Below are 27,500 nucleotides of genomic sequence, written 5' to 3'. Positions count from 1 at the left end.
AGCACCTTTCAAGGACTTTCAAGACTAAATTCCTTCAAATTCAAGGACCCAACACGGCATAGTTTGAGGTTTGAGACAGATCTAGATGAGAATTTATATAATAGGAACTATCCGCTCACAGACAACAATTAACAAGAGAGAGAGAGAGAGAGAGAGAGAGAGAGAGAGAGAGAGAGGGGGGGGGGGGGGAATTCAAGCACTTTCAATGACCCATGTCTATTTTCAAAAACTTTTAAGACCTTTTAAGACCTAATTTTCTCAAGGATTTCATGGGAACCCGTTGAATCTTTTTTATTATCATAATTAAAACATTTTAATACGAGTTTAGGGAGACAGTAGAGATTGACAGGAAGGATGGGTGAGAGAGAGTGAGGAGGGATGACATGCAGGATATGTCCATATCTGGAATTGAACCAAGGGACCTTGCGATTATGCTGTATGCGCATTAGCGTGCTAAACCACTAAACGCCCCCCCCCCACCCCCCGGCCATTGATTCTTGGAGAATATAACGTACACACGCCTCATGAGCTTTCCGTCTGACCCCCAACACTGTATAGCATCAAAACATGGTTGAAACGGGCGCTTAGGTGGCGTGTACCATGTAACCGCAGGGTTCCCGGTTCGATTCCCGCCGTGGACATATCCTGCATGTCATAACTTCTCTCTCTCTCTCTCTCTCTCACCCATCCTTCCTGTCTATATCTCTACTGTATCGGTCAATAAAAGGGAAAAATATGAGTGGGACTGCCCCACTCAGAAAAAAATACTTTGAAAAAAAAACATGGAAAGTGGAAAGTATGACTGGAGTATGAGGTTCTGATTTGATATGAAACAATATTGCCCTACAATTTACCAAGGTATCAAGTTAGATATCCTGACCTGACAATGAGGCCTCTATTAAGATTAAGCTGTTATTACAAGTGATCTTACGTTGAGCCTTTCCCACACAAATCATCGGCAGTGTCCAGAGGACAGATTACTTGTGTAATAAAAATGCTCTCCAAACATAGAAAGAACAATATGTTAACTCTTGTTCTAGGGAGGGTTGGGGGGTACAGTGGGTCACAGAGACAGAGAGAGTTGAACACATGACCATGTTGTGTTTGGTATCAGAATTAGAACCGGATGGAACTGGAATGTTAAGACCAGTGACGGTGGATCCATAAAGGAATTGTGTGAGTGAACTTCACATGACCTGGCGACACAGCTGTTTCCTGAGAAAACGGCTAGATTGTATGGCTGAGTGATTAATGCAGAAATTCACAGTATACAGTATTTCTGATTACGTTTGAGTTGTGGTGAAGTTTAGTTTACTAGTGATAGCTACTAGCTACCAACATGGACTTGGAGGAGGAAGAATACAGCAGTCCTCCTTATATTAACACTTTAACACTTATACAGTATATATATGTTACGGTACATGTGGGAAAACTAGGGTTAGGGTTAGGTGCTACGTCGACTTGGTACATGCTGACATGTCTAACCCTAACCCTATCCCTAACCCTAACCCTAGTTTTCCCACATGTACCGTCTTCCCACATGTACCGTAACATAATATATACAGTATATATATATATATATACAGTATATATATATATATATATATAAAACACTTTAACACTTATATATATATATATTATTATTATATTAACACTTTGTCGAGCTGATCTTTCATACTGAGGTACCAGATTACATTTTTGTGATTCCTCATAATACAACATATCCATTTGACCTGAGTGGGTGTGCTGTGCTTCACTGGCTTGTGCATAAAAACCACAAATAAAAAGGACATTTTTGTAATTGGGAGTAACTGAAATCAATAAAAATAAACAAATAAATAAATAATGAAACTTTAATTGGGTTTGCAGTTATCCATTGCCCTCCCCCCCCCCCCCCCCCAAAAAAAGGAGCCAATTGTATTCAATGATGTACTAATGAAGCGTTCCCTTGCACGGGGGGGCGCGTACTGGGTGGGCGCACTGCTGGCCAGTCAGGAAGTAAAGAGTTCACGGGAAGAAAAGGAAAAAAAACACGTCCCTCTTCCCTCATCTACGACTGTGAGTCATAACAGGACTGGTAGAATGACTAATTATGTAAAGTAATAAACACTGAAGAACATCAATTATCATTTCAAGCAGTAGCAGTAATGAAACCCCCATTAAAATTCATCGTTCGCTTTCGGAAAAACAATTCCTAATGTATAACTAAAGTGCTGTAAGTGCACAGCGGAGTTTGGGGGGAATCGAAATAAACGTCCAGCTCAATAAATCAACCCAATGGGAGAACAGTCTTGTTAGAGAACGTCTCATAGTTCTAATAGGCGCGGAGACTTCCACCACTGCCAGCTCAGACCTCTAACAGTTTAACGCAGAGCTCAGTGATGGGCTTTCTAATGCGGCCACGCCAATCACTGTAATAATTATGTTACTGCGCCAATAAAAATCACTCACAACTTCGGCGGTTCAGTTGTTTACACCCCCCTCCACCCCTCCACCCCCCGCGTGCGTTCGTTCGGCACAGTGGTGCGGTTTCTCCTCCAGTCAGCACTCGAGTTGAGGGGGACGAGGGGGATGGCACCCCCCCCTGAAATAAAAACAGTCAAAATCATCCCGCTTCTAAAACTGCCATCCCCCCTTTCCATCCCTTATGTCATTTTATCAATGAACGTGGTATTACTGCTATTTAGGGCTGTTACGATTATTCGACGTCGTCGACGTCATCGACTACGTCAATACGTCGGTTAGCGTAATATGCGTCGGTTAGTCGTAAATAAACAAAATGGCGTTTTTTTTTTAAAAACCTTTATTTTACCAGGCGAGACAATTAAGTGTATGAGTGGAAAATGGATAGCTACTAGCTAATGTTACACAAGCAATGTAGCTCACCACAGTTCGTATGTCTTGTCTTCTGGTGTTAGTAACGTTAGCTATGTAGCTGGCTAGCTACGGTAGCCTATTGTCATTGTGGTGCGAGCACCTACTGTACGTTATCTAGCTCGTAGCTCGCATGCTACGTTAGCATCAATTTAGCTAATCATAACATAGCAGCGAGAGTAACGTTAGCTAGCTATGTGTTGTGGTGATGGATAGACTTCTAAATGGCCATGTTGGCATTCAAGTTGGCTAAACATAGCAGTGAGGTGGAGACAAATACGTTTTTTTTTTTTTTTTTTTTTACAGTACAAAAATTATCGTTAGACTTATCGACAAATTAGTCGTTAGACTAATCGAATAATCGATAAAATAATCGCTAGATTAATCGTTAGAAAAATAGTCGTTTGGGACAGCACTACTGCTATTTCAACATTAAGTTTTGCGCATATTGAGTAAAATACTGTGGGCGAGGGAGGGGGCACGCACACATGCAATGACATTTTTACCAAGTCACTGACACTGAAGTCACTGACGCTGTGGGGATGCTAAAATTGTCCCCGTATGATAAAATCCACCATCCCCCCTGATGTTCTTTTACAACTTGAGTACTGCCTCCAGTTCTATAGAACCTGTCTGTGGAGAGGAAGGACAAAGCGCTTTCTAGATGCTTCTAGAAGCTGCCCTCAGACACACACACACACATCAGATCTAGGATCAGTTTTTAGCATTATCCTCAGACACTGCTGAGCTACAGTAGTTTGCCAAGCCAAACAAAACTGCCAAACTGCCAAACTTAACTGAAAACTGAGAACCCGTCTCCAGGGGCGACGACACCCTCGCTTCCTGTTACCGCCCCGCCCACCCAGATTGTGCGGCCCAGTGTGAGATTGCGTGCTATGAGAGTTAATTTGCCAGGTGACACCGGGTGGAAACGGATCAGGGGACCGAGAGGCTAGTGTGTGCCGCCTCGGTACAGAGTACAACAAATCAGACCGCTAATCTGGTTTCCGGTATCTATCAGTCTTGACGGTATCGTGATACGGTCGGCCTGGTACTCAACAACCTCCGATTAGAGACTAGGAGGTGCGGCCTGATCGATGTCACTCCCTGCCCTTAAAGAGTAAACGGACTGCACTTACATAACGCCTTATTCCAAAGCGCTTCACGACGGCCTCTCGTTCACCCGTTCACACACCGACGGCGGCAAGCTACCATGCAAGGCACCGGCTCTGAACCACCTGATCAGGAAGGTAAATGGACTGCACTTATATAGCGCCTTATTCCAAAGCGCTTTACAGTGGCCTCTCATTCACCCATTCACACACACATTCACACACACATTCACACACCGATGGCGGCAAGCTACCAGGCAAGGCGCCGGCCGGCATGCTCATGACAATGGGAGCAATTTGGGGGTCACTTCGACACGTGGCCAGCCGGGGGTTCGAACCCGCCGATCTACCGACCTCGCGACCGTTAGACTACCTCTACCTCTACCTCCTGCGCCACAGGCCCCCCCCCCCCCCCCCCCAGAACCCCCCCCCCCCCCCCAGAACCCCTCCTCCCCTCCCTTTAGGGTACTCACCAGAGGGTCCCTCTCGCCCCCCACCACCAGTTTCGTGGCTCCGTCCTTCAGTGCCACGGTGCGGACCGTGCTGCCCTCGCTGTCGGCCACGTACAGGCAGGCCCAGGGCTCCTCGGGGGCGGGGGCCAGGCCAGACGGCTGGGCGAACCCCACCTTGTGGGCGTACGAGTTGTTCCGGTTCTCCTCGTTGCCGCTGCCGGCGAAACGAACACACGTGCCCGCCTTGGACTCACTGGGGGGGGGGGAGGGGGCAGGGGACGGACCAGGACCGGTCGGAAAAGAGCACACAAAAAGAGAGAGAGAGAGAGAGACACACACACAGGGAGAGAGAGAGACAGAGAGAGGTAGAGAGAGAGAGAGACAGACAGAAAGAGAGACACAGACAGAGAGAGAGACAGACACAGAGAGAGGTAGAGAGAGAGAGAGACACACTCAGACACAGACAGAGAGACAGACAGAGAGAGACAGACAGAGAGAGAGAGGGAGAGGGAGAGAGGGCTATTTAGGAGTTTTCAGTATACAACATTTACAAAATTAAGTATTTGTCAGCCCAAACCTCCAGTGAGTGAGATACACAGTAACACGTTGCATCATCACGTTACATGTACAAAAGAGGAGATTTGGTGAGGCTGCATAAAATTCTCATGTTATGCACCCACATTGTGGAATGCACTGCCAGTTTACATTAGAGATGCAACCTCAGCACATATGCTCAAGTCAAGACTAAAAACCCATCTTTGTAATATTGCCTTTAAATGACTAAATAATTAAATTATGATTATATAATGATTGGAGCACTTTGAGCTGCAACGTTTGCAGGAAATAGGTTATACAAACAAAAGCTATTATTATTATTATTATTATTATTATTCAAATTGTCATCCGGATCATGGTGGGCTGGGGTGTGTGTACTGTCCTTAGATTAAGTGATGTCACTGGTGTTGTACTGCCACCCCCCTGCTGTGACCCTGGCGTCACGCTGCCTCTGATTAACTCATTGATGAACCCATTGATCCCCTGACTTCATTCATCTGTACTGGCTGATCCTGGAGCAGCTGCTGGGTCTCTCACCTGCCCTTGGGGAGCTTCCCGTCCGCCAGGAACAGAGCCCAGATCTGGTGGGTCCCCGCCATGGCCAACCACAACACGTTATCCTCCTCACCGCCTGGGAGGGACACATTTAAATGTTTTATTTATGTCCACATAAATACAAAGTGCATTAAGGACATAAACACAATCAGTTTATTGGGAGACATTCATTTACGTCTCACACGTTACACAAACAGACACAGACAAAGACACACACACAGACACAAAAAAAAGACCAAAAAAAAACATGGTGGAGGAAACTCTGGCACCAACCCTGGCACCTGAATACACGTCTGTGTTCCGATTGTGGAGAACCCTGCCTTTCCTTGTAAGGACAGGTTACAAGGAAAAAAAGCCTTTTCTGTACAATCCCAACACAGCCTTAAAGCACTTAGTACCCGTGAGCTCAATTAACCCCCCTCCCCCCAGTACGGCAACCGCCCAAGAAAGGTTGTAATCCCAGAATGGGAAGAAGATATAGAGGTGTTTTTCATATGTATGCTTGGAGCAGAACACACTGCAGGCTCCCAAGACTCTTTCAGCAACCCTACTTGTATGGTCACTGCATAATATATATATATATATATATATATATATATATATATATGTATATATATATATATATATATGTATATATATATACACTCATATACAGTATATATATCACTCACTGAACACTTTATGAGGAACACATTCAACAGTCCAAGCTGGTGTAATGATGTGGGGAATGTTTTCTTGGCACACTTTGGGCCCGTTAATACCAATCAATCATCGCTTGAACGCCACAGCTTATTTGAGCATTATTGCTGACCATGTGCTTCCCTTCATGGCCACAATGAACCCATCTTCTAATGGCTACTTCCAGCGTGATAACGCACCGTGTCACAAAGCAAAGGTCGTCTCAACCTGGTTTCATGATCATGGCAATGAGTTCAGTGTTCTTCAGTGGCCTGCCCAGTCACCGGATCTGAATCCAATAGAACACCTTTGGGATGTGGTAGAACGGGAGATTCACAGCTTGAAAGTGCAACTGAAAAATCAGCGTGAGGAATTGCGTGATGCAACATGTCATCATGGACCAGAATCTCTAAGGAACATTTCCAACATCTTGTAGAATCAATGGCACGAAGGATTGAGGCTGTTTTGAGAGCAAAGGGAGGTCCCTATTATAGTATACTTGTTCCTAATGCTTTGGGGGGCATTGTTAGTTGGCTGTAATACCAACTGACCACCGCCCACACACGTGTGTGTGTGTGTGTGTGTGTGTGTGTGTGTGTGTGTGTGTGTGTGTGTGTGTGTGTGGGGGGGTCAGTCAGTTGGCGTTGCAGCCACCTAACAATGCCCCTCTAAACAGATACCCTCCTTATCAGGGCTCAGTTATCTAGAGCCTCTGGGTACTTAAGAGAGGGATAAGGAACACAGAGAGAGAGAGAGAGAGAGAGAGAGCCACGACCAAGCCTGCCTCCCAGACCAACCGACATCTGAGACGAACCCAAGGAGAGAACGTGATACACTCGTAAGTAATTATATGACACTATACAATGAGACATATGAACAGGTCTACTAGGTTACTTTCCCAAACCGGTGAATAATCTATGAGGTACGCAGATCTAAGATTAGTACCATTATGTTGTATCCTTCCATCCCTAACCCTAAATCATCGCAAGAAACTCAATTAGAAGTAGACAAATGATTTGACGACTAGAGAAGGCCGTCCCCTCCCTGAGGCAGCGACTGACCGGCACATAACCCACCTCCAAACCTACCTGTTCTCCCATGCATACAACCTCCCCTACCCCTAACCCTGCCACCCCCCTCCCCCCCTGGACATTGCTGTGTTAATTGTTCCCTGTGCCTGTTTGTTAACTCTGTGTTCTATGAGCTCATGTTATCTGTTGCTTGTCGTTTCTGTGTTTTCTGTTTCTCCCATATTGTCAGCGTCTTTGAGCCCCCGGAAAAAAGCGCTATATAAATACAATGAATTATTATTATTATTATTATTATTATTATTATTATTATTATTATTATTACATACACAGACACGGAATGCGCACGGACGCCCGTCTACTTCAGATGCATTATTTGCAATGTGCATTTTTGGGCTTTCCATTAGAGGCCGGGCCATAAACATTTCAGACGGAACGCTGTTGAAGTCTGAGTGATGTCAGGCAGCAGGAATGTCTCCCAGGATAAGAGGATAAGCACCAGGGGCAATCAATGTGTGTGTGTGGGGGGGGGGGGGGGAGGCGGAGGGGGGGGGGTTCTCCCCAAGAAGCCATCAAGATTTGGCATGGCAGGCCTCTTATCACCCGGTAAGTTCAGCTAAGGCAACACACACACAGAGACACACAGAGACACACACACGCCCACAGACGCGCGCGCACGCACGCACGAACGCACACGCACACACCACACACACACACTCGCACTCAGACGCACACAACACACACACACACACACACTCTTACACACACTCTCACACACACACACACACACACACACACGTACACACTCTCACACACACTCTCACACGTACACACACACACACACACACACACACACACACGCAGCCTCAGGCCTAAAAATAGGCCAAAATCCCTCTATTGTTGACTTTGACAAACAAGTAGGAATCTAAATAATTCACACTTTCAGTGTTGAAGGATCTAAGAGCTTCAAAGGAAGTCCAAAAATAGACGGATGAAAAAGAACCGGATGGAAGCAGATTGATAAGATAGGAAGGATGACTTGTGGCGAACTGCCCAAAAAGAAAGTTGAAACATTATCAGAAAGGAAATTAATCTGCACCAGGCAGGATAATGAAAGCGGAGCTTTATGAGAAAGGTATAACAATCTCATGAAGTAGATCAGAGAGAGGGAGTAAGCCATTTAGAAGTAGGTTTAAGCTAAAAAAATATTAATCTGTGTAACATTCAATGTCAATTAGTTGTGCATACTGTCCATAGCTACCTTAACTTAACTATCCTCTCCTGTATATACCTCTAACTATCCTACTTGCCATACTGTACATATCACTTAACACTATCATGTTTTATATCACTATTTGCACTTCTGGTTAGATGCTAAACTGCATTTCGTTGTCTGGTCCTTGTACTGCAATGACAATAAAGTTGAATCTAATACTTAAGTAGAGTAAAGACTCAGCCCCCACTGAAAAGTATTACACGAAAAGATGAGGTTGAGAGACAAGAATTCATCCGACTTGAAAGGACTGGATAGGTGAGAAAGATCCAAATCTTCTCAGATCTCCATGGACGAGTGTCTCGGGTGGCTGGATAAGACTGTCACTCACCAGCTGTGCCAAGAGACAGGTCCCAGGGGGAGCTGATTGGCTGCTGGGGTCCCATGGCCCCGCCCTCCTTGTCTGTGCCCTGGGCTCCTGTCCCAGCCAGGGTGCTGACCCGCCCCTCCAACAGGTCAATCTGAGAGAGAGAGAGAGGGAGGGAGAGAGAGAGAGAGAGAGAGAGAGAGAGAGAGAGAGAGAGAGAGAGAGAGAGAGAGAGAGAGAGAGGGGGAGAGAGAGAGGGAGGGAGGGAGGGAGGGAGAGAGAGAGGGGGGGGGAGAGAGAGAGAGAGAGAGGGAGAGAGAGAGGGAGGGAGGGAGGGAGGGAGAGAGAGAGGGGGAGAGAGAGGGAGGGAGGGAGAGATAGAGAGAGGGAGAGAGAGAGGGGGAGAGAGAGGGAGACAGAGAGAGAGAGAGAGAGAGGGAGGGAGGGAGGGAGGGAGGGGGGGAGGGAGAGAGGGGGGAGGGAGAGGGAGGGAGAGAGAGAGGGGGAGGGGAGAGAGAGAGGGAGGGAGGGAGGGAGAGGGAGAGGGAGAGAGAGAGAGAGAGGGAGAGAGAGAGGGAGAGAGAGGGATATTTAGTAGTTTTTTGAGTTATAACAATTTTGAGTTTTCAGCATACAACATTTAACAAAATTAAGTGGCCTATTTGTCAGCCCAAACCTCCAACAAAGACTGACTGGATGGAGATTGTGACAAATATTCAAAGTATGGAGAGAATGACCTTTTCACTAAAAAGGCCCAGAACTTCTGGAAATATTGGGAAAAATGGATTGTGTTTGAGACCTGAGGTGATGTTTACTGAGTCAGGTCAGTTTGACCTGCCATGTGTATTACCAGCACTATAACATGTGGATGTATGAACGCATGGACGACCAATTGTTCGTTCCACTAGGTTTGTTTGTATTTGTATGTGACTATAAAAAGGCAAGGCAAGGCAAGTTTATTTGTATAGCACATTTCATACAACAGGGGCAATTGAAAGTGCTTTACATACATTATTTAAAAATACAGCAAGAGGAGCATACCGGTAATAAGAAAATAAAAATGAAAAAGCAAATATAAGAAGTAAATAGATAAAACATTTAATAAGACAATAGTTAATGGAAGAAAAACATTGATAGAAGTGTTTGTTTAATCATAACTGCTGCAAGACATTAAAAAAAAGTTTTTAGCTTCGATTTAAATATTTTAAGGGTTTATGGGTAAAAACAAAGTATACAATATTTTTGGGTATTTGTAAAATGCCAAGATGTCAAACTACACTCGCCTTCCCATGTAGTATGGATACTTTGACTTTCCATTTCCTGACAGGCCTAATTTTAACTGAGTGCTTATTGTGCTAAAAACAGCTGAATTGCAATCCACACCTGATGCATTCAACCAGTCATGACAGACGTCTCTATAGAACAGTCTCAAGTTCTCCATCTCCTTCCACCTCCTTCCATTAAGCTTCTAACTCTGAAGTGGTGACGCGCATTCAGGACTCAGGCTCGAACCCGGCGCGTTTCTACCTATCTACCGATCGTTTGGCTGTGGCGCAGGAGGTAGAGCCGGCGTCTAATGATCGCAAGGTCGGCAGATCGGCGGTTCGAACCCCGGCTGGCCACATGTCGAGGTGTCGTTGGGGCAAGACACTGAACCCCAAATTGCTCCCGATGAGCGGGCCGGTGCCATGCATGGTAGCTTTCCGCCGTCGGTGTGTGAACGGGTGAACGAGGCCATTGTGAAGCGCTTTGGAATAAGGCGCTATGTAAGTGCAGTCCGTTTACTCTGTAAGGGCAGGGAGTGACATCGATCAGGCTGCACCTCCTAGTCTCTAATCGGAGGTTGTTGAGTACTAGGCCGACCGTATCACGATACCGTCAAGACTGATAGATACCGGAAACCAGATTAGCGTCTGATTTGTTGTACTCTGTACGAGGGCACACGAAGCCTCTCGAACCTGATCCGTTTCCACCCGGTGTCAACTGGCGCCTTGCAAAGCACTTTGAGCTGCATTTCTTGTATGAAAGGTGCTATATAAATAAAGCTTTACTTAGTTACTTACTTGCATGGTAGCTTGCCGCCATTGGTGTGTGAATGTGTGTGTGAATGGGTGAATGAGAGGCCGTTGTAAAAACTATTTACCTTCCTGATCAGGTGGTTCTCCGTGTCGGCCACGAACACCGAGTCCCCTTTGATGACCACTCCCTGAGGGGAGAAGAAGCTGGCTTCAGAGAGGTCTCCGTCCTGCCTTCCGCTCTCCGGCCCTGCGAGGAGGGAGGTGGGGAGGGTTTGTCATTAGGAACGCACCCCCGAGGGCCCCGCTGTGTATGAACAGCACTGGGCTGGGCAGAACATACCTGTCAATGCTATAATGCTATAACAACAACCTGATACCTGTCAATGCTATAATGCTATAACAACAACCTGATAGCTGTCAATGCTATAATGCTATAATAACAACAACCTGCTACCTGTCAATGCTATAATGCTATAACAACAACCAGATACCTGTCAATGCTATAATGCTATAAGCAACAGTGCAATCGCTATAACTGCAGTATTCCTCTTACGTCCCTTTACGTCCATAAGAAATATGAGTTATGTGGCCTGAGGTGGTCCAGTGGTCTAGCACCGCGGTCTACAGTGCACAAATATGCCCATGTCGGCAAGGGTTCGAGTCCGACCCATGCCCTGCAGACATGCTCTCTCCTCTCCCTTCTTCTCCTTACTTTCCTGTCTGTCTTCACTATATCTGTCTAATAAAATGAAAAATATGAGTGGGACTGCGTTATAACTGAGTTATTCTGGGCAATTCCACTCCCTTCTAGGGTCTGTTACAGAACAGCGCCCCAATAATCGAAACAAGAGACCCCCGCTCCTCGTACCCTGCCTCCATTTGAGCTGTTATTCACTACTTAGAACATTCTGTGTCGCTTTTAGATCAAAGGAAAAAGCAAGTCATTGTAGACTACCGTACACACCATGAATGCCAAGGCAGCAAAAGACTCGAGGCTAAGGCAAATACATTTAATATGTATTTAAACATTGTCTGTGTGGATTTACTTCTTTTGGGAAAAAAAATAAAAAATCAGATATATTCAGACTTCAGTTGAGTCAGCATATCACTCATAGCAGGGTAAAGTCCCCAAACACATGATAATATCTCCGCCGGCTCCGTCATGCTATTATCAAGCGCATCAAAATGAAATAGATCATGTAATGATTTTCTTTTAATTAGTTTAGATGTGCTAATAAGTCTATTGCTTTAGCTCGCCCAGTGTCACCTAATGGAATAGTCTCCGTAATGCAAACCCTGCCCACACAGCGTGCAAAGCATGCCAATGCAAACATACCCCTAGTGAGAGACAGAGAGAGGGAGAGAGAGAGAGAGAGAGTGAGAGAGAGAGAGTGAGAGACAGAGAGAGAGAGAGAGAGAGACAGAGGGAGACAAACAGACAGAGACAGAGAGACAGAGAGACACAGCGAGACAAACAGACAGAAAGAGAGAGAGACAGACAGAGAGAGACAAAGAGAGAGAGACAGAGAGAGAGCGAGAGAGACAACCACAGAGAGAGACAAACAGAGACAAACAGACAGAGAAAGAGAGAGAGAGACGGAGACAGACAGAGACAGACACAGACTGAGACAGACTAAGACAGACAGACAGAGGGAGACAAACAGACAGAGACAGACACAGAGACTAGTGACCAACTGCCAATCTGACCCCGGCTCTGCCCCTCCTTACCTCCGACGGCGTAGAGCACCTGGCCCGTAAGGGACACCACCAGCACCCTGTGGTGCCCCGTGTCCGCTACCGCCATCCTCCTCCTCCCCGCGTCCACCGCCACCTTCCCGGGGAAGGACAGGAGGGTGGGCGGCAGGGAGTCCTTGTAGAGCTTGGTGCCCACCAGGTGGTCCCTCAGCTGACCCTGGTCGCCATAGTGACGCAGGGCGGCGGCGGTGAAGAGGCCCAGGCGGTCTCGGTTCTCCTCGCCCACCACGGAGAACAGCAGGTTGCCGCGGGGGCCCAGCAGCACCAGCGTGGGCCAGCAGGCCACCTCCAGGTCCTGCCACAGCCGCGCGTCGCCGTCGTTCACCACCGGGTGGCGGATGTCGTAGCGGAGCACCGCGCTACGCACGTTCTGCAGGACCTGGGGGGGGGCGGGGGGGTTAGACCCAGAATGACGTGGGGGGGGGGGGTTAGACTCAGAATGACGTGGGGGATGGGAGACGGTAATAATAATAATAATAATAATAACTTAAATGTATATAGCGCCTTTCACAAACCCAAGGTCGCTTTACTAGGGAATGGGACAAACAGAACAGAGCCAGAGAGACAAACACACAAAACAAGAAACAGTGAAACAGCTACTACAGGTTGAATGTAATGGTGAAATGATGGTGAAATGATGGAATACCCCCCTGAGTCAGCTAATCAATGCCTTGATAATAATAATAATAATAATAATAATAATAATAATAATAATAATAATAATAATTGTAATAATAATGTTTCATTGTAAGGGACAATTACAATGAAAACATGGAGTCATCAAGAGTGCGTTGGACTGCACCTTCATGCATTAGCTTGCACACATTTGTAGCATCAGTTCCTAAATCGACTTCAAAATAAGTGGGAAAGACAAGAACACAAACTACTCGAAACAAAAAACCAAACAAACATGAACAAACGGTTCACATGTGGTTACGATTGTTTTGATGTTCTTCAAAAAAGAAGTGTGAGTTCACTTCGCAATCATGGAACGTTTTTCTAAAGAGCAGCTGATTAGCAGACGCAGGTGGTCTGGAGCTGGGGCTGAAGCATGCCCTGAGGAGAACAGAAGTTTACCTTCTCGTTGGGGAACTTGGCCGAGTGGACGCCCACGATTACCAGCCCATCTGATAGAAAGAGAGAGAGAAAGAGAGAGAGAGAGAGATGAAAGGAGGGGAAAAAAGGGAAAAACAAAAAGGGAAATAAAGAGCATGAGACCAGGGGAAAAATAAAATCGTTGCACAATCGATTATGCTCTGCTACCAACTATGGTTCTCCTTCAGGAACACAGCACTAACAGTTATCACGACGGGTGCTCAGAGATTCCCCTGAGTATGTCGTGACTTAACCGAATAACACTTTCTGAGTTATAGCCTTTTCTGAGAGGTTTTTTTTTCTGGTCAGAATTAAATTGTCAACATGTAAGAATCATTCGTTTCCCAAGTCTCTGTATGTTCCCTAAGTAACATGTTATTAAAAACAGCGACTTTCCATTCCAAGTTCACGACCTGAAAACGGCATTCATTTCACGCTGATTCGGGTCTGTGAGAAACCAACCGACTGTGCGATCAGATAAATCACAGTGACATGTTCCACTCAAAGCCTGAACGGTCTCATAGGTCATCGTTACCGCACGACACGGAGGAGGATAAGGGACCCTTATTGTAAAAATGGAAAAGGAAGATATTGTGGAAGTGGTTTCAAGTGTTAAACCATAAATATTCAATGTCCCTTGGTCCCCTTCTGATTCAGTGTGTTGACCGAGTGAGTCAGCAGATAGTGTTTGACAACACATATTAAGTTAGTTGGGACACCATAAGGTTAGATTACTTTTTTATTTTATTTCACCTTTTTTTGACCTGAAGTTTGGCATGGGGTCGAGGACTCTGCGGACCTTCTACAGAGGCTACTGAGAGTATACTGACAATGTCAGGAACCGAAGCCGAAGAATTTGACTCTCTTAAGGCCTTTGCACACCAATGCGTGCGTTTACGCCTGCGTATTTTTAATCCGTCATCCGGAAAAAAACGTTACGCACAGAGACCTTGCACACCGGTCCGTTGCGGAGTCCGTTGCGTTTTTTTACGTTGCGAACTTTTTTTGAAGAGGACACGCGCGTCTTCAACCTCCGCCTGTCAAGAGCTCTGTCTCCATCCCTACACTGGAGCTCTCCCTCTCTGTCTGTGTGTCCTCCTCATCCTCTGTTTCATCCTCCTCATCAAATTGAACATTACTGTCTGATCTGTTGAAAGTTATTGCATGCGTTATCTGCGTTATGAAACCATACTGTGTGGCTAATAAGTTACTCTGCTGTAAGCATCATCATCATTGTTGTTGTGCATTTCTGGATAGGCTAACTTTACCTTCTCTTTGTTGTGGACGATTTTAGGAAGGACATTGCCTCCATGTATTTCCATTTTTTATTGACGCTTGCTCCCTGACCGCTTCTTCGCACTGTTTACCTCAGTGTACATTCGTACGGTGGCCAGAGTTGGCCAGAGTTTTAAAAAAAAACTACTCTCAAAACGCTTTTGACGGACGCGAAAACGCAGAAAATCGAACCTGTTGCGTTTTTTTTTTTGACGGACGAATAATTACGGATTGGTGTGCAAGCGTGGTTGACACAACATGAGTTCTAATTTATTTTTTTAACGGACGTAAAAAACGCGCGTAAAAAACGCGTTGGTGTGCAAGGGCCTTTACACTCGTGTAATGTGATGTAACAATAAACTTGAAACTTTGTCATTGCACAGAGTACATCAAAATGCTCTAGGCACAGGGTCAGCCATACTCAGCGCCCCTGGAGCAATTAGGGGTGTACGTGCCTTGCTCAAGGGCACACCGGCAGTGGTTAGGCATAGGCACCTTACCTATATGATGCCAGCAACCCTCCAGAGAAATGCGCTACAGAGAGTCGTGAGAACAGCCCAGAAGATCACCGGCGCCCCCCTCCCCTCTCTGGAAGAGCTGTACAACACATGCTGCCTCAGGAAGGCCTCCAAGATCTCCAGAGACCCATCCCACCCTGGGTACGAACACTTTGCCCGGCTGCCCTCGAAAAGGCGGTACAGGACCATGGCCGCAAGGACAAACAGACTGAAGCTCAGCTTCTACCCCAGGCACAGCAAAGACCTAGGTTCTGGGCCCTGGACAGTCTGGACGGATTGATGGCAGCTGCTGGATTGAAAAAATCAGGTGTAGTGCTGAGGCACAAATGTGTACATTTCAAGCCTGCAAACTGCGACACTTTAAATGAATGTGCAATAACACTATGTGCAATATGACAACCCTAGTCGTCTATCTGTACAGTATAGTATAGTGGATAGTGTACATAGCCTTTATTTATGTAAACCAGCTCCTTTCCCTTCGTGTTTTTTTTCCTTTTTTTTCCTTTCTTTCTTAGCACCAGGGAAGCCCCCCCTCCCAAATTTCGTTGTTTGGTACCTGTACTATAGCAATGACAATAAAGACAGTCACCAGCTCTCATGCAGCTCCCTCCTGAGGCGGGAATTGAACCAGCGACCTTCTGATTGCTAGCCGGCCTCTCTAACCTCCCTAATCATTTTAAATGCATGATTTATCATCATTACATATTCTCAATCTTAGGCAAGAAATGCTATGTGGGGGTAGGCTCCATGTTTTGGTGCATGCTGTTTGGACAAACCCTAAGTCACTGGGGACCATTTTGTGGTGAAGAACTAACTTTGGCAACGGAAACATATCGACGGAGATAACATCTTGTTGAAGCTTCCTTTCTGCTCGTGCGGTTTTTCATAGTTTTAACGCGAATTAGTCTGCAGCAAACAAGGACACGGTCACAGGTCACTTAAGAGGAAAAAGCATTTTAGACACAGGAAAAATTCAAAAGCAGACTCCATTCAAGTGCAAAGTGTGTAAAACTGACAACCCAACTTCCCAGGTAGAGTCCGGAAGCTAAGCTATTCTAGAGGCAAACATGCTGAGGTCATCTCAATCATCCAATTACTTTGTTGTTCTTACGTTATAAATAAATCTATGATGAGCTGAGACGACAATATCCAGGCTAATTCGCCGTGACAACATCCGTCAACATCTCTGCCTCTCTGTCAGCATTTGATACGGTTCATTTCACAGGCTGGCAGAACGAAAGGTACAATACAAGAGTGTCTGGCTCCAGATTTAAGCCTTGAATACAGAAAGTTCTCTTTGACTAGCTGATTCTGGTATTTGGGGCTACGTTGCAACGCTTTACAGGAACAGATTTGTCAGTTAGTAGGGACGCCGACAGGCCTTGTGAACTTTTCGAGAGCAGGTGCACAAAAAAAGGGCTCGGGCCTATCTGTGTGAAATTCGGCACGGTGTCTAAAAACAAAATGCCAGTTTTTCTTTCAAATTCTATTTCAGGAAAGGGTGGCAAAGGCCCAGGAGGCCAACATCTACTGTAGCCTAGCTGAAACACTGATAGTATGGACAGCTTGAACTAACTGACATTCTGTCAAGATAGCGCCGTCTTAACTCTTAACACAGAAATACCTGCTTAAGTCTCTGGCTAAAAAACACAGAGTGCCAGACCACTTTGGTTCATGACTAAAGGCTGGGGAATGAACGCCCTGAGGCACGGCCGTTCTCAGGACGGGCCGCGTCTTAGCGAGTTAGTTAGCTCGGTTCCCACCTGTCCTAATATGGCCGCCTTTCTCCACACGCGCCGCGTCTAATTTAACTGAAATGTCAGAATCACTTTCGCGCCTTGTCATTCAACCCCCACCCCCCCCCCTTACTTATCCCTGGGGCACGGCAGGCTGATAGATGTCAGAGGACGACAGGCGACAAACATATTTGCTGAGTTTCCATCAAACATTAAAATTCATAACCTGAGCTGCAGAAAAGTGCAAGAGCCCATTTGCAGAGAAAGGTAGAAAGGCAATTTATTTTGTGTGTATACTTTTTTTTTCGCTAATCAAATTGGATTTTTTTTTTTTTTTTTTTAGCTGTATCAAAAAGAAAGCTTCGCGTTTTGTCAGTTCAATTTAAATGTGTAATTCATACGGCCTGTGTGAATGGGTCCACCTCGGGGTTCTAACTTATCGTATTGATATCCATTCGCCCTTGTCCTGTACCCATCACACTGCATACTAACTTAACTGTAGGCCTACGTATTGTAATGATATCCATTTGCCCTTCTTCTGTATCATACTGCATAATATCATAACTGTACATATTGTATTGATATCCATTGCCCTTGTTCTGCACTGCATATATCTTCTGCATATCTGCATATAGGCTAACTGTACATATCTTCGCCCTTGTCTGTACATATCCACACTGTACCTATCTGTCCATACACTATGCACCACGGCGCTGGTCAGATGCCGAACTGCGTTTCGTTGTCGTTGTACAAACCGTGTCAAACTTTCAACCACATTTCGGTTCAGACACAGTCACATGACCACAACCACAACCACGGTTCTAATCATACGACTACACCAACACCCCTCACCTGCCCGCGGGAAAACCAAACAACCAAACACAAACTAGTTCAGCACATGCCTCGTTTTAACCGTTCGTTTAGCCTCAAAACACAACGCTTTAGCTCACAAAGACACAGCCTAACTCTCAGTTACAAGCAACAGATTCCTCTCATCTTGTGGTAGGGCCCTACCAGTAGCCTAACACACAGATTGCAGAGAGGACGGGGGGTGGGTGGTGTGTGGGGGCGTCCGCCCTGGCGGCCTTCAACACTTCACTGGCCAGAGCCGCATACAGAATGTACCCAGTGCAATGCCAGAGATAGGCCCAGGGATACAGAAGGAGATAGTGTGGTGTGTGTGTGTGTGTGTGTCATGGAGTGGGAGGGTGGGGGTGGGGTGGATCACTGCCTGCCAGGCTATGAAGGGCTGCTGCTAGACACATTTCCTCAGATGATCCCGGCAACGGGAGCTAGCAACCAGGCAACTGACAGAAAGAACATGATAACGCTTCGCACGGACATGCTATAATAAGCAGCTGAGGGAGGGAGAGAGCGGGACGCAGCAAGGTTGGGCCCTGGTCCCTCTGCTCATTGAGAGCGGAGTGTGTGAGTGGGTATTCTTAGCTACTCCCACACTTCAGTGTCGTGATAAGGGCTACACGTCCCTGGAACAAATGAATGCGCCAGACAGAGATAGGTCATCAGCATTCTCTGCCCTAGTGAACTCTACACATGTTCCCCCGACGCTGCCAGACACGTTCTCAGGTTACCGCTCCAGACTTTGTCTTTTTTGGTCATCAATTATTTATTTCAATGCCACACATGAAAAACGCACAATTACAACACCAAACTAAATAAGTGTCTGTCCTGACTTTTCTTCTTTATCTTATCCCCCCCCACCCCCACTATAAACACCCAAGTAACCCCCCCCCCCCCCCCCCTCCCCCCCATGGCAATAACATCCCTCCCACCCCCTCCCATAGTTCTTCCTGACACTATTTGATAAGAACATAACAGTACAACATTTACAGGTTGCATCCACATACAACACAGCTTACGGACACAGTCATTCCGCCAACTCTTTAATCTCTGATATTTCAGAGGTCCATGTTTGGATTGTCCTTTCATTATCTCCATGTATTCTGGCAATAGATTGTTCCATGTAAAGTATGTCCAGGAAAGACAGCAGCCGTTGTTTACGAGGAAGAGCAAGAGACTTCAGCCTTCCTGAGGCCCAACTGTCACCTACCCCTCCTCCTGGACAGCTGCAGAATTCTTTTTATTTCTTTATCCTTCATTTTACCCCCTGCTTTTTTCTTTCTTTTTGACCTAACAAACCTTCATTTTCTTGAAAGTAGCCCTAAATCTGACTTCAAATTGAAACAGCTACTCCACTATTTTCACTATTAGTTTTGATGCTATATTACTTTTTTGTCTTGAAAATCAACCGGCGTCCCTACTAGACTACAGCAGCTGCTGCCACCACCACGGTATGAGTTGGGTCAGAAAACATGGCGCCTATGAACCTGTTCTTGGAACCTGGCCACTTGCATTTATGCCATCATTGAAATATTTGTGTCGTCTGCATTGAATTGATTGAGTTTCTTTAAGTGTCTATTCAGCTCTGTGTCATGTGTCCCATTTAAATGAAGTTCAACAGAATGTGTGTAACGTTCTCTGTGTCCACAATCCGCATTGCAATTACACTTGACACTTGTCTGTGACGCGGCCACAATGTGAGCTTAGTACACTCTCAGAGGTGGTGGACAGTATCTGGACACAGACAGCTTTTGAGTGCAGGTGTAGACGCCGGGGTCGTCTGTGTACAGGTGTAGACGCCGGGGTCGTCTGTGTACAGGTGTAGACGCCAGGGTCGTCAGTGTACCTTTGACAGAGTGCTTCTCCTCCAGGCGGTGCAGGTCCGGCAGGATGTGCATGCAGTTGATGCAGCAGTAGGTGAAGAAGTCCAACAGCACCACCTTGCCAGAGAGCTCCTTTGCCAGAGACAGCGGACCCTCTGTGTTCAGCCATTCCAGACCTGCAGCAAAATAATAATAATTATAATAATAATAATAATTCATTGTTTTTATATAGCGCTTTTCCGGGGCTCAAAGACGCTGACAATATGGGAAAAACAGAAAACACAGAAACGACAAGCAACAGATAACATGAGATGTATTTAAATTAAATGTTTAACTAAACATCACCTCATAGGCTTAACAAACAGCTGTAGGTCTATGTACCATGTATTACACTGCTCCTCCTGCCTCTCTATAACATGCAATCTTATGAGATTCAAATACAATGTTGCAGTAATACAATGTTGCAATCTCAACAAGTTGCTTCCTGTCTAAATATGCAGGACATGACATGCAACACACAACAGCAGGAACTATCCTGCCCGTGCATAATAGATGTACATGCAGATGGACTAAAGTCACAAGTTCAGGCACAGCCCGGTCATGCACAACTTTTGCATGCAAATCGATGCTCATATTATGTCTAACAATCAGTGTAAACCAGGCTGGTGGTGGAGGAGGCAGTCATCGGAGTATAACACTTCCTACTCCACCCAGCCTCCCTCCACTTGCTGTAAGTGTAAACTGTACACACCTTGCTCAAAATCGGGGATCTTCAGATCCTCTCTCTCGTCTAGTTTCCTCAGGTACTGGTAGACCAGGTTCTCTCTCTCCTGCTGGCTGGCAGCCTGGTCATCCAGGTCATGCAGGGCGCAGTCCAGCTGGTTCTGGATGGGCAGTAAGTCAGGCAGGCTTCTGCACGCGGACGCCATCTCTTCCACAACAAGCTGCCCGGGGTGGTAAAGTCAATTTCACTTTCCGCACCCGTATTTTCGCCATAACAAAAACGGAACATAATGTGAATATGTAGTATTCACAGTATTGCCACCTTTTGCTTTTCATGAAACATTTTTTTGGGGTGTATGTGTGTGTACAATGCTCAATGAAATTTAACATTGGTTTCGAAAGTGCTTATGTGTAACAGTGGGCTACAAATCATGGCGGCAATTTAACTTTCCGCACCCGTATTTTCGCCATAACCAAAACGGAACATCAATACAATTATGCACAGGGTTATGTCATTCCGAAATGTTAATCTGTAGTATTCACAGTATTGTCATTTATGCTTTTCATGAAACATTTTATTTTATTTGTTTATTGTACAATGCTCAACCAAATCCAAATGTAACATTGGTTTCGAAAGTGCTGATGTGTAACAGTAGGCTACAAATCATGCCGGCACGTCTGTAAAAGGCTCGCGTAGTATTAGTCATATTATGACTTTATGAAATGGTTTATGAATGAATGGATTCAGCTTGTTTGGGATTGTGAGCGAAGGAAGACACCAAACTGTAAGTAGCACCGTATGGAAATGTCAACAACATCAGACACGTGGACACTGAATGTTGCACAACAGAGAACAGCTGATGCATGGTTTTAGGACATTTCATAATTTCTACTGTTTCAAATCGTGATCTTAGAATTATAAGGTTCTATCTCCATTTTTGGTCATAATTTATTTTATTTTTTATTTTTTTACATAATCTGATCCATTAGGTGTTTATTAATGCCTGTGTGGTGTTATTTTTTAAAATGTTTGTGACATTTTTGAGTTAGTAATTCATAAAATACAAAGGTTCCATCTCACAAAACATAATGGAATGTAAAAACTTTGACGCTCAATATCTCTGAACTACCCTATGGAGATAGAACCTTATCATTCTAAGCTCACGAAATGTCACAGAGTGAACCTGAAGATGACATCTGGAACTACAAGCCTCTCAAGAAAAAGAAGAAAAAGCAGGAGACACAACCTGGACCACCACCACCACCAGGACCTGTACGTCCCTCCAAGTCTAAACGCTTTTCACAAGGAGGAGAAACTTCTGCACAAGTCAAGAGAAACACACAAATCGAGTGTGACAACTCAATCAATTCAGTTCAGTCAACCGATCCCAATTCCACAGCAAACAAGCCTCGAAATGAGAGTATTCATAAAGAAGAGGGATTAAGAGGGACCCTTTCAAGAAGCCAGAACGTCAACTGTCCCAGATTAACCCAGGATGGGACCCTGTCAGAGGAGAGCCTGGTCCAGACAGCCCCCTCCTCTTCCTCCTCCTCCTCCTCCTCGCCGGGGGGGTTCTGCCCGGTGTGTCAGATGCCATTCTCCATACTGGTCGTGCAGTCCTATAGATGGCACGTCGCAGAGTGTCTGGACACTCCTGGAGATGACAGCAAAGGTAAGTGATTTACAGTAACAAGCAATTAAAATATGACATAATATTAATAACGCCTGTTTTTGGATTCCCTAACCACACAATCTGCATTCGTTTGGGTTCTCACTCTACCCACCAAACAAACTGTTTTATATATAATTCACGACGACTGCCAGTGGCCCCTGGCCTGAGCTAGATTACTCTTCCTGCTAGAACTGGTGAATTGATGATTCACTTCCTTAGTCAAATGTATTGATTGTAAGTCGCTTTGGAATAAGGTAAATGTTATATTTAATATATATATATATATTCTGTGTGTGTGTGTGTGATATTCAGAATGTCCCGAAGGTCTCCAGTGCTCCTCCACCATTCCGTCTCACTTCAAGAGATACAGCCACAGTCTTCTGGCCCACACCAGAGCCACCGACGACACCGATATGCTCTTCAGTCTGTCTCAGGAGACAACAGCCAATGAGACACCTGACGCCAGCTTCCCGGCAGACTCAACTACCAATGACGGGGCCTGTACCGATTTGGAGAGCTCGCAGGAAAGTACCATGAGCCTCTCCGTCACTCAGTCCAGTCAGAATGCTGCCTCTCCCGTTTCCAGACACAGCGGAACTACAACCCCCACAAAGCCTCAAAACGCCTTCCTGTTGCTACGGTCACCCGGCCCGGAGGACATCCGGAAAAAGAAAGGCTGGTCGCCGTTGTCGGTCAAAGGGCCGAGGCGCTCGCCGTCTGTCAAAGGCCTACTGAGGTCTACCGGCGGCAGCTCACAGGAGGCTAATACAAAAGTCTCAACAACCCCCCTGAAGAAAGATACTGTGGGTCGAGCCCCCGAGGTCAGTTTGATTAAAGCTGAGCCCTCTGCCTTCAGCGATGAGGACATCTCCTACTCTCCCCTCTCTCAGTCCCCGGTGTCATCCAGGAAGACACCGTCTCCAACCAGCGCTTTGGAAGACGAGCTCAACGACTCAGGGATGATGCTGTTGAGTGACGACGAGCTCTTCGCCGCCGACCTAGCTCAGTCTGAAGCGGAGAGAGGAGTGGACTCCCCTCCAGCCTTCCCCGACGACACCCAGGTGGTGTCAGTTACCTCGTTAGCCCCTAGAAGTCAGTTAGCTAGCTGCTCTACAGCTGTCGACGATACGCCTCATTGGTTCAACTCCTCCCTCAGAGCCACGAGAGAAGACCTAAGAGAAGCTTGTTTGAAGGCCGTCAGTGCTCGACTTCAACTCCTCAAGTCCCCGCAGAGTATAGTGCTAGAACGACTCCGGAACTGTTTGCCCAGTTTAAACAGCAACAGTATCGGCCAGTCCAACTGCCAGTTTGACGAGTGCTCCACTCCTCCTGTTAAGACCAAGGTGACCTCAACAGAAGTGCCTTCTCCATCTTCCTCCCAAACCTTCAAAACCGCTTCGCCCTCTCTCGACATGGCGCCCAGGAAGGGCCAAGGCAAGGCAGCGGGGGGGGCCTCTGGGCTCAAACAGACAGACATCGGGGTGTTTTTTGGGCTCAAGCCCCTGAAAGTCAAAGAGAAGGAGGAGAAGACAGGAAGTGCGGACCCCCAGCAGCCTCTGGTGTCCAGGGAGAGCTTCAGAGGCAGAGGAGGGGAGAGCCGGAGAGGAGGTCAGAGGAGAGGCAGGGCTGCCGATGCTGCTGAGGCCTCTGGTAGCGCAGGAGGAGGGCCCACCGGTGATGGGAGTACACAGGGCGATGGAGGGAGAGGTGGAGGGAGGGGAGGGAGAGGTGGAGGGAGGAGGAGGTTGAGCAGGGGGGCTCCATGTGCTGCAGAAGCCTCTAGTAATGCAGGAGGAGGGAGCACTGGTGATGGGGGGACTCAGAGCGGGAGAGGAGAGGGAGGGGGACGTGGTGGGAGGGGTAGGTGGAACAGGGGAGGAGGGAGCGCTGGTGATGGGGGTACTCAGAGCACTCCTGGGGAGGGAGGGGGACGTGGAGGAGGGAGGGGTGGCTGGAACAGGCAGAGAGCAGGCGGAGAACCGAAGCGCTGTCCCTTCTATAAGAAGATTCCAGGTGAGTGTGACGGTTGTGAGCGCTTAGTAGTGTGCCCTTTTTGTCTCTACTTTCGCAGTGAAAGGTGCACTACTGTATGCAGGGTTCCCACGCGTCCTTGAAAGTTTGTGAATTTTAGAAAAAGAAATCAAGGTCTTAAAAGTTTTAGAAAATAGACATTGGTCATTGAAAGTGCTTGAATTCCCCCCCCCCCCTCTCTAAAATCTCTCTACTTAGCTCGTCAACTAGTAAATAAGTCTCTGTATTGCTTAACTTTACACATATTTCACAATATATTGTTTTGCTGTGCTGCGGTAGAGAAGGCAAGAGACCATCTAGTGTTCACACATTCAAGCCTCTCTTTTTAGGCTAATTGTTGTCTGTGAGCAGATAGTTTCTATTATATAAATTCTCATCTAGATCTGTCTCAAACTATGCCGTGTTGGGTCCTTGAATTTGAGGGAATTGAGTCTTGAAAGTCCTTGAAAGGTGCTTGAATTTGATGTTTCAGAAGGTGTGGGAACCCTGACTACTGTATGTAGCATTTTAAAGCTACCTCTGACCCTTTTTTTTTTAAAGAATCCAACTCTTAATATCTTATCGCTAAGCACAGTTGTTATTTTTGCATCACCAAATGCTGTACAAGTCACCTTTTTAAAAGTTTAAAACAATAGCTAAACTGCCGTTAACTTTGCTGACACTCTGCTGAAGTTTCAGTCATGCCTGGTTTGTAATGTGTTTTGTTGTTGTTGTTGTTGTTGTTGTTGTTGTCGTCGATGTTCAGGCACCAGGTTTTCGGTGGATGCGTTCAGCTACGGGGTGGTGGAGGGCATCACGGCCTACTTCCTCACCCACTTCCACTCGGACCACTACGGGGGGCTGAAGAAGTCCTCCGCCGTCCCCATCTACTGCAACCAGGTAAGCCTGTCGTCTTATCAGAGTTTCCCTGTTTCTTTACTTTGGTGGAAGTGCAAAGGCCCATAACACTAGAACAGCTGTGCCTTTTTTACCTACTAAAAGAGCCGCCTTGGGGCTTTATATTAGCTTATCCTGATGTGATTTTGAAAATGTAAGGATACTGGGTGGTAGAACGCACATATCTAGGAAAAGTCATGAAAGGAGGGTCCTGGAATTTGATCGAGTGCAAAGATATAACACTTTTCGTTACTCACAGGGGTAGTGAATCTAATGACCGCTCAGGGTGGTGGTTTGCTTGCCTGATCAGTTCGTTGCTGAGACCTGATATCTGCGTGGGCTATAGCTCAGTGGGCTAACACTGTGTTCTGGTGCAGAGAAGACCCTGGGTTTGGCTAGTCGCACGAGGGTGGGGAGAGCTGCTGCTGCTGCTTCCAGTACATTTATCTCTGCCATGATCATTATGGTAGACACGTCACCATGATAACGAAGGCTACTATAGTGCCTTCCTTAGCCTTATGTTAGCTACAGTTTCTAGCATGTTAGCCAGATCTTTTCTTTTCTTTTTATTTTTTGTAAGTAATTTTTTCTGAGTGGGGCAGTCCCACTCATAATTTTCATTTTATTGGACAGATAGTGAAGACAGTCAGGAAAGAAAGGAGAAGAAGGGAGAGGAGAGGGTATGTCAGCAGGATTCGAACCCATGTCGACATGGGCATGTGTGCACTGTAGACAACGGTGCTAGACCACTGGACCACCCCAGGCCACAGCCAGATCTGTTTAATAAAAAGCCTCTGTTTTTGAATTTCCAGACACAACATGCGTTGTGCATTCAGAAAGCCTAATTATATCCGTTCGGGTTGTTTAGTAAACGCTCCTTATCTCGCCACGCTGCAGGGCCTAAAGGTAATGAGTCAGGTTCTCTGAGTTCACTCAAGAAAGGAAGGAGTGAATTCCAATGTTTTGGGGGCGGCTGTGGCGCAGGAGGTAGAGCCGCCGTCTAATGATCGCAAGGTTGGCAGATCGGCAGTTCGAGCCCCGGCTGGCCACATGTCGAAGTGTCCTTGGGCAAGACACAGAATCCCAAATTGCTCCCAGTGAGCGGGCCGGCGCCTTGCATGGTAGCTTGCCGCCGTTGGTGTGTGAATGTGTGTGTGAATGGGTGAATGAGAGGCCGTTGTAAAGCGCTTTGGATAAAGGCGCTATATAAGTGCAGTCCGTTCCATTTTCAGGCCCAGCCGAGAAGCCACTTCTCCCTAGACACTTGTGTAGATTCTAAACTGATTGGATAAGTGAAGGCAATAGGCCCGTTCTGATTCGCTAGGATGGACTTTGGCCGCCTTCTAGGCTGCTGTTCCTGGGCAAGGTCAATGAGTTAACTTCCCTTCGTCCCTAGATCCCTGTCCCCTTGTCTGTGATTGGTTAAAGCTTCCAGTGTTTCCTGGATACGATGGTGATGTAGGTCAGTGTCTAGGTCAGAAAATGGGTCGTGACCCGCTAGGTAACCGCAGCTCTACTCCCTTTTGGGTCGCGGCTAAAAATGTCACTGGGAAGCGGAGATGTTCCTCAGGTGGGTCTCGACACAGGTACGTTTGGGAGCAGCTGAGAAGAGACTGGATGGGTGCAGTTCGGCGACGGCTCCATCCAGACAAGGGTTATACAGTGGCTATAAAAGACCTTTTGCTAGCATATCAGCCCAATAGGTCTTCTGACGCTGGCCATAACCCTATCACCCCTCACTATAACCCTTACCCTGTCGGTATGAATGTTAGCGGCCGGGTGATTGACATGTGTCTGTCATCGTCAGATCACGGGGAACCTGGTGAAGAGCAAGCTGCAGGTGGCAGAGCAGTACGTCCACATCCTGCCCATGAACACGGAGGTGACGGTGGAGGGGGTCCGGGTCATTCTGCTGGAGGCCAACCAGTGAGTCCCTACTTTACATTTTGACATTTTGGGCATTTTACAGACGCCTTATTCCAAAGCGACTTACAATCAATACATTTGACTAAGCAAGTAAATCATCAGTTCACCAGTTGCAGCAGGAAGAGTAATCTAGCTCAGGCCCGGGGCCATCGGCAGTCTCCGTGATAGAAGGATTTTTTTTATTTTTATATAGACACTGGAGAAACAGAGAAACAGTACAAGGGGGGCAGTAGAAGTCTTAGGAGACACAGTAAAGGGGAAAAGTGGGTGTCTCAGGAGACGCAGTGCTGGGGGGTAGTAGATGTCTCAGGAGGAGCAGTTAAGGTGTAACCTGAAGAGATGGGTCTTCAGTCTCC

The 27,500-nt window shown here is 46.5% G+C and overlaps 2 protein-coding genes across 2 annotated transcripts in view; one reads left to right on the top strand and one right to left on the bottom strand.

Annotated features, from left to right (window-relative positions):
- The window catches only part of nhlrc2 (NHL repeat containing 2), a gene marked incomplete at its 5' end in the record, with an annotated part of 30,723 nt that extends 9,879 nt beyond the window's left edge, over nt 1-20,844 (bottom strand). Inside the window, 8 exons of the mRNA XM_080541775.1 lie at nt 4,460-4,691; nt 5,531-5,624; nt 8,859-8,988; nt 10,978-11,099; nt 12,581-12,986; nt 13,685-13,734; nt 19,939-20,091; nt 20,667-20,844. Of these exons, the coding sequence (XP_080397901.1) occupies nt 4,460-4,691; nt 5,531-5,624; nt 8,859-8,988; nt 10,978-11,099; nt 12,581-12,986; nt 13,685-13,734; nt 19,939-20,091; nt 20,667-20,844 (1,365 nt within the window). The remainder of the gene's footprint in view (nt 1-4,459; nt 4,692-5,530; nt 5,625-8,858; nt 8,989-10,977; nt 11,100-12,580; nt 12,987-13,684; nt 13,735-19,938; nt 20,092-20,666) is intronic.
- Nucleotides 20,845-21,806: 962 nt separating this feature from the next.
- dclre1a (DNA cross-link repair 1A (PSO2 homolog, S. cerevisiae)) overlaps nt 21,807-27,500 on the top strand; it is a gene marked incomplete at its 5' end in the record, with an annotated part of 16,973 nt that continues 11,279 nt past the window's right edge. Inside the window, 6 exons of the mRNA XM_080541904.1 lie at nt 21,807-21,911; nt 22,134-22,311; nt 22,624-23,892; nt 24,238-24,324; nt 25,088-25,221; nt 27,026-27,144. Coding sequence (XP_080398030.1) covers nt 21,807-21,911; nt 22,134-22,311; nt 22,624-23,892; nt 24,238-24,324; nt 25,088-25,221; nt 27,026-27,144 — 1,892 coding nt within the window. The remainder of the gene's footprint in view (nt 21,912-22,133; nt 22,312-22,623; nt 23,893-24,237; nt 24,325-25,087; nt 25,222-27,025; nt 27,145-27,500) is intronic.

This window comes from Nansenia antarctica (genome assembly GCF_963989245.1).
Source record: "Nansenia antarctica genome assembly, chromosome: 11".
NCBI lineage: Eukaryota > Metazoa > Chordata > Actinopteri > Argentiniformes > Microstomatidae > Nansenia > Nansenia antarctica.
This window is presented reverse-complemented; position numbering and strand designations above follow the sequence as displayed.